The following is a 14572-nucleotide window of genomic DNA, read 5'->3' as shown; positions in this document are numbered from 1 at the left end:
CTAAACACCTATTAAATACCATGTCAGTCTATAATGGTATCTATAGTGACAATATACATAGAAAATCATCGTAACTGCCTGTCTTGATCATTGCAGTTCCACCTTATTAGATCCTTATGTACATTTAACAGGTCTCCCACGGTTCGGCCAGGTCAAAGGTCAAACCCTGTATCTGTGATATTATTGGACAATGGCCGTGTCTCTCCTTGTCATCTGCCTCCTTGTTGTGTGAGCACCAGTGGAAGCACCAATAGAAATTCCCCTGCACAAGAGTGGGAGGTGCATAGGTGCGTACTCTTATAAACACAGTCGTCTCATTGATGAATACTCTCTCAACCACTCAGATGGACCACTCTGATTGGACTGGCGCAACTGAGAAATGCATAGGAATGCAGTGCCCTTGATTAGTGACTGGAAACGAAGCTGCATTGACTCTGACATCTGCATAGATTGAATATGGGACGGCTTCTGATTTTTCATGAGGTAATGATGATTTTTACAAATGGCACCTCACCCCAAAGACCCAACACAGCCCTCTCAGGATAGGAGACTCCAGGGAGGCCCCAGGGAGGCCCCAGGGAGGCCCCAGGGAGGCCCCAGGGAGGCCCCAGGGAGGCCCCAGGGAGGCCCCGACTGGCCCCAGGGACCCACAGAGACAGACATCTTCTGTCGGTTGTGTGAAAAGCTTGGCTTGTTTTGCCCAACAGTGACGGACTTGACACCCAAGTCCAGCAGTCCTGTGTTGAACCTGCTCACCAGTGTTCCAGTATTCAACAACAGGACATGAAGATGGCCGCTAGTTGGTTTTTAGAGACACAGTAAAAGAGCTCCCACCAGGAGGATGGCAGTAAACACAAGTGGCAACTGTGTGGCACTTGATTGTATAAACAGCAGGTGAGGTTTGGCCCCAGAATGAAGAGAAAATGAACAACACAATGATCGAGTAAGAATCGTTTGTGATTCTGCTGCGCAAAACAAGAGTGTCAGCAACAACACCAGGAACAGACTGAGACAGGTTATTCTTAAAAGGTTAAGGGAAAACAGTTAACTAGTACAGCTGAGTCAATCACAGGCAGAAGGCAGGAATGCAAGCCAATTAGAGAAGGAAGCCATACGTTTGAACCAATCACAGGCAGGAGAAGCCTGTGAGCCATTCATAGTCTGGCAGGTCAACCAATAAGGTGGCCTTCTAGACAGGAAATGGCATGATGGTGAACCCATCAGAGTTCCTTGGGAGACCAGCAGGGCGGCGGTAGAGATGTGGACGCAGGAATAGTGTGAGGCGATGTACATGATTCGCTCAGATGTTGACAGACAGCTCAGGTAAGCAGTGTGACCAGAAGCCAGTGGGGGCGGAGCTGGGCTATCATCCTGACAACTGACAGGCCAGCTGATAAGTCTGTCTGTCTGTCCAATCCACAGTCAGACAGTCTGAGCTTGCAGGCCCCTGATGTGTCACTTCCTGTTCCGGCTCCCAGGCTGGTCGTGCTGCTGAGTGTCCAGGCAGGAGGGCAGGGGGTCAGCTGGGCTCTCGTCACATCTGCAGACACAACATCACGGTCATAACATCACAGTCACACATCACATCATCACAGTCAGACATCACATCATCACAGTCAGACAGCACATCATCACAGTCAGACAGCACATCATCACAGTCAGACATCACATCATCACAGTCAGACAGCACATCATCACAGTCAGACAGCACATCATCACAGTCAGACAGCACATCATCACAGTCAGACAGCACATCATCACAGTCAGACATCACATCATCACAGTCAGACAGCACATCATCACAGTCAGACAGCACATCATCACAGTCAGACATCACATCATCACAGTCAGACAGCACATCATCACAGTCAGACAGCACATCATCACAGTCAGACAGCACATCATCACAGTCAGACAGCACATCATCACAGTCAGACATCACATCATCACAGTCAGACAGCACATCATCACAGTCAGACAGCACATCATCACAGTCAGACAGCACATCATCACAGTCAGACAGCACATCATCACAGTCAGACATCACATCATCACAGTCAGACAGCACATCACTCATCAATTTATCTTGCCCCAAATCTCGATATCCTTCCTTATTAACATTTCTAATTGGAGATATATATTTGACATTCCTACAATAGAATGTGTGTTGAGAAGGAGATAAAACAGGAAACACAATTTTTGATATTCCACCAAAGAAGGTCATTGTACCTGCTCAGCGGTCAGCCTCTTCGCCCAGCACTCCCGCCTGAGCCCCCCCCCCCCCTCCTCCTCTTCAGTAAAGATAAAGGCCCCAATGTAGAGTGTGGAATTAGTGGTGCTAACAAAGACTTGGTCAGGTACTCTATGTGTTTCAGCATCATGGCATGCCTGTGCTGCTCCAGTGGTGACTAAATCATCTGCACGAGATGGAGAAGAGGAGGGGAGAGAGAGGGAGAGGGAGAGGGAGAGGGAGAGGGAGAGGGAGAGGGAGAGGGAGAGGGAGAGGGAGAGGGAGAGGGAGAGGGAGAGGGAGAGGGAGAGGGAGAGGGAGAGAGAGAGGGAGAGAGAGAGGAGAGCCAGAGAGATACTGTTATCTTGAAGAATAGTACAAATCCTATTACATACAGAGAGGGTGAGTTAGTGAAAGAGATAGAAAGAGTTTGAATGAGAGACAGAGAGAGAGAGATATGGAAAGAGACACAGACAGAGAGACACAGATAGAGACTATCTGGGGGTAGGTCAGAAACATGAATGCAGGAAGAGACAGCTCACCCCTCAGAACAACATCAAAGCTTTGGTTGTCATAGACAAGGATTATGCCCAGATCCCCTCCTCATCATCCTGGTGTTACAGCATAGCAGCAGGGGGCAGCGTTCAGTACAAAGCAGAATGTTACTGGAGTTAGTAGAAGATCCAAGTTCAAATTTAAACAAATAAAAAGCAGATTGAAGGAAAACTAAAAGTGTTAGTTTAGTTTTTAGTCCCACAAATGTTTTATATTTGTGTTTTATAAGTATTTATTTGAGCAGGTCTGAATGAGGAAAAGTGATACAGAAGGGTGGAGACACACAGATATGCATAGATTCTAATAGCTAACTGTATATAATAATGCCGAAATAAAATCACCCTTCAATTAGACCTACGGCATGACAAAGGGAGGGAGAGGCTAGAGATGGGATGAGAGCTTACCTGGTCAGGGGAGGGTTGAGAGCTTACCTGGTCAGGGGAGGGATGAGAGCTTACCTGGTCAGGGGAGGGGCGATGCCCTGCATGGGGGGGTCCTCGGGCGGGGCCTCCTCGGTGATGGGGGGGCGGGTGGCGTGGTTGCTGAGAGTGAGGAGGTCCGTGAGGGGGGTGGTGGGGATGTGGGCCCTGCTGGGGGGGCTGCCCGTGCGGATGCTGCTGTTGAGGATGGGGGTGCTGTTGGGGGTGCTGTTGTTGAGGATGGGGGTGCTGTTGAGGGTGTTGTTGGGGGTGAGGATGCTGTTGAGGGTGTGGGTGCTGTTGGGGGTGCTGTTGTTGAGCATGTGGGTGCTGTTGGGGGTGCTGTTGTTGAGGGTGGGACTGCTGTGGTCTGGGCCCTCCATGTTGGTGCTGGGGAGGGGGCTGGGGGTGTCCAGGGTGGGGGTGCTGGGACGGGGGCTGGGGGTGTCCAGGGTGGGGGTGCTGGGACGGGGGCTGGGGGTGTCCAGGGTGGGGGTGCTGGGATGGGGGCTGGGGGTGTCCAGGGTGGGGGTGCTGGGATGGGGGCTGGGGGTGTCCAGGGTGAGGGTGCTGGGGTTGGGGGTGTCCAGGGTGGGGGTGCTGGGACGGGGGCTGGGGGTGTCCAGGATGGGGGTGCTGGGACGGGGGCTGGGGGTGTCCAGGGTGGGGGTGCTGGGATGGGGGCTGGGGGTGTCCAGGGTGAGGGTGCTGGGGTTGGGGGTGTCCAGGGTGGGGGTGCTGGGACGGGGGCTGGGGGTGTCCAGGGTGGGGGTGCTGGGACGGGGGCTGGGGGTGTCCAGGGTGGGGGTGCTGGGATGGGGGCTGGGGGTGTCCAGGGTGGGGGGCATGAGGATATGGGGGCTGCTGCTGGGGCTGGGGGTACTGGGGCTGGGAAGGCTGGGGGGCAGAGTGGGGGTGGTAGTGGTCATCCTCATAGTTGTCAGCGATCAGCTTCATCCTGCTCTGGGTCTGTGGTCCGGAGGAGGAATATTGGTTTAGCCACCCAAACACTAGCTGCAAGTACAGCGCTGTAGCTAACATTACATATAGTCCTAGTTGTTAGCTAACTAACAGCACAGAGATATTCCTGGTTGTTAGCCAACTAACAGATATAGTTAGCTAGCTAGCTAACAAGTAGGACAAACAGAGACAGTCCTACCCTTACAAAAAAAGTATACTTCAAGTTTAATTTGTAAGTATACTTAAGTATAAAAAGTATACTTTATTATCGTGGCACTTAAAGTATACTAGCAGTGTACTTATTTATATAAATATTTATAATAAATTGTTATACTAAGTAAACTGAATTGGCCCACTTTTTTGTTTATTTAGTACACTTTAAAGGAGACATGAAATGCTGTTTTTGGATGCTTTTATATAGGCCTTAGTGGTCCCCTAATACTGTATCTGAAGTCTCTTTCCCGAAATTCAGCCATGGTGCAGAATTATAGCCACTACGAGTAGTCCCACAATGAGCTTTCTTCAGAACGCGCTGTTTTGGTGTCTGTAGCTTTAAATGCTAATGAGGAGGAGAGGGGCGGCAACATGCGCTAATGTTTACAACGGATGTATCGCAATGGCTCGTAGCCCCCGTTGCTGTAAGATGCCTCGAATTTAGCCATTCTAATCTGATAACCCTGGTTTGCAGAGGTGCACACTCTTAGTCATTTCTATGAAGAGAAAGGCAGATATCGCGCGCCATAACACCAACAGCAGAACGGTTATCCAAATAACAAAGTAGTGTACAACACTCGCGTTCATACACATACTTTATGCCATCTATTTTTACATTAGCAACAGTAACTCAGCTGTTAGCTGCAGAGCTAATGTTACAGCCACATTTTAAGGGTAGCAAGCTAGGTAACCATATACAGTAAAGCTGTATATATGTATAAAGTATACTATCCATTTTAGTATACTAAGAGAATACTTTCATATACTGTTTTTTTCGTAAGGGTAGTCACAGCACAGTCACACAAGGCAGAGAGCTTGTTGCTACCTGTTGTTTGAGCTGGTGCATCAGTCTGTCTTTCTCCCTCTTCAGCCCCAGCACCTCCTCCTGACTCTTCTTCTTGTTGGAAGCAGACAGCTCCAGGAGGGCAATATTAGCATCCTTCTCACTGATGGCTGCTAGCAAGGCTTGCTGCCTGGGGAACGCAGAATAACGAGCTAGCTTAGCATAAACACAGTAACATAGCTGGCCTAGCATAGCAACAACTGAAACCTACAACCAGCTATTTTGTTAACTCAAAGAGAAAACACAATATATGTCACAGTAAAGACAACAGTTAGTACAAGAGTAAAAGTTAAAGTACATGTACACTGATCAACTTAATCATAGCAAACAGAACAAAACAATCCAGTAAAATCTAAAGTAAAAATTTAAATAATCGGGTAAAAGCAAGTCTATATCTACAACGGCGTATTAGGGCCATTGTAGGTAAGAAGGGGGTCATATTCAGAGAAAGAAATTGTACATTTGCGAGAAAAGAAGTCTGAATTTACAAGATTAAAGTCAAAGATTTGCAAGAAAAAACTAGTAATTTACTGGGGGAAAAAACTTGGAGTTTCTCTGAGATTATAAAGTCACACATTTGCAAGATTAAAGTCATTTTTCGAGAAAAAAGTTATTTTGCGAGAAAATGCCCCAGGCTCCAAATATTTTTTTACCTACAATAGCCCTAATACGCCCTTGTACTATATCAGTGTGTTTTGAGACAAAAGAAAAAAAAATAAGAAACTGATCGGGCTAGGCCTTGGGGGCGAATCGTTCCTCCAGAGGCACAGAGACATAGAAAGAAGGGCTCTGCGTAGAGCTAAGTTTGTTTTCAAAAGTGACTGAGTCAGCTTTTTTTGAGTATGCGGCCCTAAATAAAAAGTAGTTGTGCCAGATTTGTCGTCATCCCGCCCCAGGATGGACTCACTTCATCTCCAGGATCTCCTCCAGCTGTTTCCTGCGTTCCTGCCTCAGGTTGGTCAGGTGGCCATCCCGCTCATGCAGGGACTGCTGCGTGGAGGAGAGACGCTGTTTGGTGGCCTCCAGCTCCTGCCTGGTCCTCTCCAGCGTGTTCATCAGCTCCTCCAGCTGAAACACACACACACACATGCACACAGACACACATGCACACACACACACATACACACATGCATGCACACACACATGCACGCAGACACACACAGTTATCCAGCTGTGTTTAGCCCGGTAGTAGAAGTTAGCTAGCTAGCTGTGTGGCCCGGTTGTAGAAGTTAGCTAGCTAGCTGTGTATGGTCCGGTAGTAGAAGTTACCTAGCTAGCTGTGTGTGGCCTGGTAGTAGAAGTTGGCTTGCTAGCTGTGTGTGGTCCGGGAGTAGTAGTAGGAGAATAGGCTGTTTGTGTGTAGTTTATGTAGGTAGTCGACCAAAATGTTTTTTTATCATCCAGCCCTACCCCAACATGCACCAACTGTCTCCACACTACCACACCCTTTCTCCTGGCTCTCTCAAACTCCAGCGCATCCACACCCAAACTCAAACACACCTTCACGTGCTGGCTACTATCCATGGTGTTGTCCTTGCGAGGGTCTTGACCTATGATTTTCTTTTCCCCTTGAGGTCCCAGCTTAATGTTTGGACCCTTCTTGGTTAGTTGGTCCTTGCCTTGCCTGTGAAGACAAACAAATGACATGCTTTCCAGATAATACATCTCAATCTGACCTAACACCATCCTCTCTCTTTGGGTTAGCTCTCTGCACAGTCCTGTTTCTGTAATAATGATGACTGTGAGTGTCAGTCCTACAGCCCTTACAGTCACAACCTCATACAACCTGTGTACTAAACTATAGAAACTGGAATTCAAGCTTTAAAAAAATTATGCTTTAGTGAAAAAGTTAGATGATGAGACATGAGCCATGCAACCAGAGTGCGAATTATACAATGACAATCGGGGGGGTCAACTTCTTCTCCATGGCGTGTCGATCCCCCCGACCTTTAGTTTTGACCTCTTTTGGGGGGGGGGGGGTCCAAGTCTTAATTAGGGGCATCAGACCTCCAGAAACACCCCCGTAATTCGCACCCTGCATGCAACCTTCAAGTTCGCTGTTAGAAAAGTTAAAAGTGTAACTCTTTATCCTGTATCAAAAGTGTTCAGACTTTCCTGTTTTGTGTGTCATCTTTTTATTAGTAAGTAAAATGAGGTAGAGGTGGGGGGAGATGGATTTAGAGTAGAGGGGTCAGTGGTTATACTGGTGTCAGGGTGTTATACTAGGGTCAGGGTGTTATACTAGGGTCAGGGTGTTATACTAGGGTCAGGGTGTTATACTGTTCAAGTCTTTTATTTGTCAGGTGCACAGAGCAACACAAGGTTAGACTGGGCACTGAAATTCTTAAGACAAGACAACGCAAGCACTTGGCATAACATAACATATAAGTACACAGAACAAATTTACATCTATGCTGAGCTTAGATAAGTGAACTTCCTAAATATACAGATAGCAATAAATAAACGACTATACTAACCCTAACACTAAAACTTCCTAAATTACAGATAACAATAAATAGTACGCTATACTAACCCTAATACACAAAAAAAAAAAAAAAAAAAAACTGTTACAACCCTATAAACTAATCTAACCTAAATGGAGTACAGTGCAGTAGTGCAAATTTACAGATCAGTGACTTTGTCAATGACCAAACAGGAGCCTGGTGGCGAGGTACAGTAGTGCAATGTTACTGAAAGAGCAACCAGTAGCTGAAAGTGACAGTGTATAAGTGACTAGTGTGCAGTAAAAATGTCCATATCAGTGTCCATTGAGAAGCCTGATGACCCTTGGGTAGAAACTGTTGTCCAGTCTGCGTGTGCGCGACCGGATGCTGCGGTAACGCCTGCCAGAAGGCAACGGGGTAAAGAGACTGAAGGATGGGTGGGAACAGTCTCTTAGAATCCTGCTGGCTTTCCTAAGGCAACGTGTGTGGTAGGTGTCCTGTAGGGCTGGGAGCTTCCTGCCGATGATGAACTCAGCAGAACGGACCACACTTCGTAGGGCCTTGCGGTCCCGGTCTGTGCAGCTCCCATACCACACTGTGATACAACCAGTCAGAATGCTTTCTATAGTGCATCTGTAAAAGTTAGTAAGGATGACTGAGTCCATACCAAACTTCTTCAGTCTCCTCAGGAAGAAGAGGCGCTTACGGGCCGTTTTGACCACCTTGTCCGTGTGAACAGACCAGGTGAGGTCATTGCTGATGTTCACCCCGAGGAACTTGAAGCAGCTGACCTTCTCCACTTCCGATCCATTGATGAATAGGGGTGCATGCTCCTCCTCCTGCCGCCTCCTAAAGTCCACAATCATCTCCTTGGTCTTGCTGATGTTAAGAGAGAGGTTGTTGTCCTGACACCATGATGTCAGGGTGTCAACCTCCTCTCTGTAGGCTGACTCGTCACTGTCAGAGATGAGGCCCACGATGGTTGTGTCGTCAGCAAACTTAACGAGGAGGTTGGAGCTGTGCGTAGCCGCACAGTCGTGGGTGAACAAGGAGAACAGGAGAGGGCTGAGCACATAGCCCTGGGGGGTGCCTGTGTTGGTGATCAGTACAGATGAAGTGCGGTCACCGATTCTCACCACCTGTGGCCTCCCCGTCAGGAAGTGGAAGATCCACTTGCAGAGGGAGGTGCTTAGTCCCAGGTCCACAAGCTTGGAGACCAGTCTGGAGGGGATGATGGTGTTGAATGCAGAGCTGTAGTCAATGAACAGCATCCTCACATATGTATTCCCCTTGTCCAGGTGGGAGAGAGCGGTGTGCATGGTCAGAGCGATGGCATCGTCTGTAGACCTATTGGACCGGTATGCAAACTGCATAGGGTCCAGTGTGGGGGGCAGCGAGGAGCAGATGAATGATTTGACTAGCCGCTCGAAGCACTTCATGATGATAGAGGTCAGTGCTATTGGGCGATAGTCATTCAGACATGTGACCTTGGTGTTCTTGGGCACAGGGATGATGGTGGTCCTCTTGAAGCAGGTGGGGAGTACAGACAGGTTAAGGGAGAGGTTGAAGATGTCACTGAAGACCCCTGCCAGCTGGTCAGCGCAGCCCCTAAGGGCCCTACCTGATATGCCGTCTGGGCCAGGTGCCTTGCGAGGGTTGATCTTCTTAAAGCATAGCCTCACCTCAGCTACAGTTAGTGTAGGCACACCACTGGCTTGGCCTTCAGGTAGCTCCACTGCAGGGGGTTCACTGTCCCTCTCAAAGCGAGCGTAGAAGGAGTTCAGCTCGTCTGGCAGTAGGACAGAAGACTGGGTCTCATTGTAGCCTCTCCCTTTGTATTCTGTAATGGCTTTAAGTCCACTCCACATGCGCCTGGGGTCAGAGCCATGGTAGCTGGACTCCACCTTGGTCCTGTAGGCCCTTTTCGCTGCTTTGATGGCCTTCAGAAGGTCGTATCTGGCCTTCCTGTACTCATCAGGGTCCCCAGAATTAAAGGCGACAGTACGGGCTCCTTTAATTCTGGGGACCCTGATGAGTACAGGCCACTGTACTGGGGCCAGTGGTTATGCTAGGGTCAGGGTGTTATACTGGTGTCAGTGTGTTATACTGGGGTCAGTGTGTTATACTGGGGTCAGTGGTTATGCTGGTGTCAGGGTGTTATGCTGGTGTCAGGGTGTTATACTGGGGTCAGTGGTTATGCTGGTGTCAGGGTGTTATGCTGGTGTCAGGGTGTTATACTGGGGTCAGGGTGTTATACTGGGGTCAGTGTGTTATACTGGGGTCAGTGTGTTATACTGGGGTCAGTGGTTATGCTGGTGTCAGGGTGTTATGCTGGGGTGGAGGGGTCATGCTGGTGTCAGGATAGGGTCAGTTGTCATGGTGAAAAAACGCTCCTTACCTGGGAGCCAGGCTACAGACGAAGGACAGGAGGAGGAGGAAGAGGAGGAGGAATGGTAGGACAAGAGGAAGAAATAGCAAATACAAGAAACACACAGACATTAAAACCTGGACAGAAACAACAAAAAGAAGATCCACAAAACACCAGCCTGTCCAGCCCTGTCTGGGATCAGCCCTGACATGATCCTCATCATACAGGGCCCAGACGCTTCACCCGCAGGCTGGATACAACAGCAGCCAGCCAGGGGAGCGAACAGAGGAACAGTCTCATACTGCAGTATTTCTACTGGACCCAGACGGACCACTGGTAGTTTGTGCATGAAGCAGCGACCGGGAGACCCTGTGACTCTTTTCCCCAAGCTGACAGCAACGGAGCGTGTAGCATGTGTGTAGCGTGTGTATAGCGTGTGTGTAGCATGTGTATAGTGTGTGTGTAGCGTGTTTGTAGCGTGTTTATAGCGCGTGTGTAGCATGTGTGTAGCGTGTGTGTAGCATGTGTGTAGTGTGTGTGTAGCATGTGTGTAGCATGTGTGTAGCGTGTGTGTAGCGTGTATAGTGTGTGTGTGTAGCGTGTTTGTAGCGTGTGTGTAGCATGTGTGTAGCATGTGTATAGTGTGTGTGTAGCATGTTTGTAGCGTGTTTGTAGCGTGTGTGTAGCATGTGTGTAGTGTGTGTGTCAGCTGTAGAACCAAGGGGGGAGAGGGGGGTGTTTCTACATGCAGTCAAACGGGCGGGGGGGGGGGGGGGGGGGTACAGCCAGCCCAGACAGGTGGGGGCAGGGGAGGGGGGGTTGAAAAAAAATGAAACAGAGAGAGACAGAAAAAGAGAGACTACTGTCTCACTTTTAGGCAATAGGACCATCAAGACAGGAGTCAGTGAGAACAGAGGAAGGGTGGGAGGCATGGTGGGAGGCAGGGAGAGAGGGAGGCAGGCGGGGAGCGAGGCAGGGTGGGAGGCAGGGAGGAAGGCAGGGTGGGAGGCAGGAAGGGAGGCAGGGAGGGAGGGACTAAAAACACACACATCCTGAACTCCCTGATTCAGTTCAGACTGAGCCCTACCTAGTCTAACCCCTCTGCTCTAAGCATGCAGGCCCGCTAAGACTGAGCACATTCCTTTAACATCTGGTCCAGTCAGCTGGGGAGGACGGGGGGGTTGAGGGAGGGTGAGGGCTGAGGTGAGGCTGAGGTTGTGAAGCTGTGGATGAGTTTGAAACTAATACTGGCTTCTGATTTGAGCCAACATGGTTCCTGTTTATTTGATGCCTGATCTGTAGATGCTCCAGAGATTTGGATAGGAATGTTCCTGTCTAGGTTAACTGACAACATCTCCTGAGTTAGGAAAGGAGGGGTACCAGTTTACCTGAGTTACGACCCTTAGTAGAGCTGCTTTGTAAAGAATGATGAAAGCTAGATAAGACTTAATCTTCACTCTGCAGCTCTTTATTGTTGCCTGCAAGCTGGTCACTGGTACCTGCTTGTGTTCAGACTACGATGGAAGCAGGCTGACAATGTTATGGTTTAGTGCTTTACAACGTTGACTGTCCCAAAACAGGTTAGGGGTTTGGAGGGGGGAGTAGGAGGGAGCAGGAGGGGGAGGAGAGGGAGCAGGAGGGAGGGGGGGGAGGAGAGGGAGCAGGAGGGGGAGGAGAGGGAGCAGGAGGGGGGAGGGGGAGCAGGAGGGGGAGGAGAGGGAGCAGGAGGGGGGAGGGGGAGCAGGAGGGGGAGGAGAGGGAGCAGGAGGGGGGAGGGGGAGGAGAGGGAGCAGGAGGGGGGAGAAGGAGCAGGAGGGGGGAGAAGGAGCAGGAGGAGAATTCAGTTTCTCTAAAGATAAGACCTTCCCACATCAGGAAAGCAACATCAAACAGCCAGCACACACAAAGACACAGAAGAAAACTGGTGTGTGTAAACAGCTGTATAACAAGCGAAACCACGTTTGTTACAACTGAGATGGAGTAGACCCCCACAGGAGGGTACAGTAATATGTCTGTGTTTCATGTGTAAAGCTGTAGTTACAACTGAGTTCAGCACAGATGAGCAGGAGACATCACATCACACCAAGCATTCCTCTAGTTCATTCCTCTAGTTCATTCCTCTAGTTCATTCCTCTAGTTCAGGGGTCCCCAAACTACGGCCCGTGGGCCGAATACGGCCCGCCCACACATTTGGACCAGCCCTCTGAACAATGCCAGAGACATATTAAGAAATGTTTTATTGTAATAGGTCTATATGTTTTAATCATATCATATCTGTACTTGATAATGAAGGTTGGCTTTCAAACTAAAACTTCCCTTAGTTATTACCTATCAAAATGTCTCTTAGTTATTAACTATAATTATTAACGTAAACAAATAATTTGTTAGATCCACCCACCAACAGAAAAGAACATTAAACAAAAACATCCATCGTGATCGAGCAGGTGCACGCGAGCCAGCAAGAAAATCCGGCCCATGTTATTTTCTACCCAAACCCACATTAAAGAAAGGAAAAATGATCTGGCCCACACAGAAAAAAGTTTGGGTACCCCTGCTCTAGTTCATTCCTCTAGTTCATGGTCATAAAGGGACACATTTCTTTTAGACCTTTGATGCTTGAAGCATCTCAGATCATCTCAGATGACTCATTCCTCATGCTTCACAGACAGATGGAGAAGCTGTATTCAGAACATCTGTTGACAGCTGCAGAAGAAGGCCACAACACAAGATGCTCTCAGAACTACTCAGGTTCAGTGACACAGTCTAACAGTCACTTGCACGCATTCAGTGATTCCCACTGAAATGATTAATGAACGAATGCAGACATTCACTAGACTTGGTGTGATCCAGCAGTCTCCATATCCAGAGGATGATCCACTCCTGTCACAGCTGAAGCTCGTTCCTCTGATATAGGCATCTACCAACAGCAGACAGACAGGGCCAGGCAGACAAGCAGACAGACAGACCCAGGCAGACAGGTCAGGCAGGCAGGCAGGCAGGCAGGCAGGCAGACGGATAGATAAGCAGACAGGCCGACAGGTAAGACAGACACCGACAGACAGACAGGCCGACAGGTAAGACAGACACCGACAGACAGACAGGCCGACAGGGAAGACAGACAGACAGACCCAAACAGACAGACAGGCAGAGATGCGTCGCTGGGCCAGTCCGACTCTAGGGGACCAGGCAGCCCAGCTGAAGATCCAGGGGGCAGAGCACTCACTTTCCCAGGAAGTCCCAAACCATCCCCCCTATCTGCTGGGGGGCGGGGTCAGGGGGGGCCCTGCCTCCAGGACGGGGGAGGGGCTGAGGGGCAGGGAGGGGGGGGCTGGAGGAGGGGGGAGCGGCCCACCGGGAGGAGGGGGGGAGGGGGAGGGGAGGAGGGGTGGGAGGAGGGGGGTTGGGGGGGGAGGAGGGGGGGGAGGTGGACAGAAAGGAGTGAAGAGAACAATAGAGTGGTTGAGGAAGAAGAAGGACAGAACAGGTAACAAGCAGGGAGACAGGATAGAGGAGGGTGAGATGTAAACAGGATAGAGGAGGGTGAGATGTAAACAGGATAGAGGAGGGTGAGATGTAAACAGGATAGAGGAGGGTGAGATGTAAACAGGATAGAGGAACATTTGGATGAGGATGGCAAAGAAGGACAGAAACACAGAGTTGATTAAACACAGCTGCTGCCGAACAAAGTGGAGACACTAGAGTGCAGTGCCTCTCTGTTCCTGCAGGGGGCGCCAGGTGCAGCACTCCTGTATCTGGACCCTTTGTAGTTGCATGCTCACACACAAACACTCCTAATGTTGGGTCTTTGTTCTCTAAACGTACAAAATAAACTTTCCTGAAAAGAGCTTGGCTACTACAGCCTCCAAAATCTGGGGGGGGGGGGGGGGTGGTAGCGTTTCCACAAACTCACCTCACAGGGTAAACCACCACATAAACGGGTGGTTTATCAATCCGCAGAACGCTAATAAGGTACTCGAGTTCTTGAGAAGAACGTTCTCGATTAGAGCGGCAAGATCGTGGGGATGGAGATAAACTAATTACACAACAACACTCCTCAGAGAGACGTTCATCCAACACTCTTCAGAGAGACGTTCATCCAACACTCCTCAGAGAGACGTTCATCCAACACTCTTCAGAGAGACGTTCATCCAACACTCTTCAGAGAGACGTTCATCCAACACTCTTCAGAGAGACGTTCATCCAACACTCCTCAGAGAGACGTTCATCCAACACTCTTCAGAGAGACGTTCATCCAACACTCCTCAGACAGACGTTCATCCAACACTCCTCAGAGAGACGTTCATCCAACACTCTTCAGAGAGACGTTCATCCAACACTCTTCAGAGAGACGTTCATCCAACACTCTTCAGAGAGACGTTCATCCAACACTCTTCAGAGAGACGTTCATCCAACACTCCTCAGAGAGACGTTCATCCAACACTCTTCAGAGAGACGTTCATCCAAAATACCTTGGTTTGCTGTGACTAAACTAGTACTTCAGGCTGTGAACGGCTGTTGAAGTGACCTTTCTGGGCAGTG

The 14572-nt window shown here is 49.4% G+C and overlaps 1 protein-coding gene across 1 annotated transcript in view; it reads right to left on the bottom strand.

The window, feature by feature from the left end:
- Window positions 1-2814: 2814 nt before the first annotated feature.
- The window catches only part of erc2 (ELKS/RAB6-interacting/CAST family member 2), a 43852-nt gene continuing 32094 nt past the window's right edge, over window positions 2815-14572 (bottom strand). The window contains 6 exon segments of the mRNA XM_047025601.1: window positions 2815-2841; window positions 3190-3227; window positions 4116-4173; window positions 5204-5351; window positions 6129-6289; window positions 6722-6845. Coding sequence (XP_046881557.1) covers window positions 2815-2841; window positions 3190-3227; window positions 4116-4173; window positions 5204-5351; window positions 6129-6289; window positions 6722-6845 — 556 coding nt within the window.

This window comes from Hypomesus transpacificus, chromosome 9 (genome assembly GCF_021917145.1).
Source record: "Hypomesus transpacificus isolate Combined female chromosome 9, fHypTra1, whole genome shotgun sequence".
Classification (NCBI taxonomy): Eukaryota; Metazoa; Chordata; class Actinopteri; order Osmeriformes; family Osmeridae; genus Hypomesus; species Hypomesus transpacificus.
Note: the sequence above shows the minus strand (reverse complement) of the source record. Positions and strands in the feature narration are given on the sequence as shown.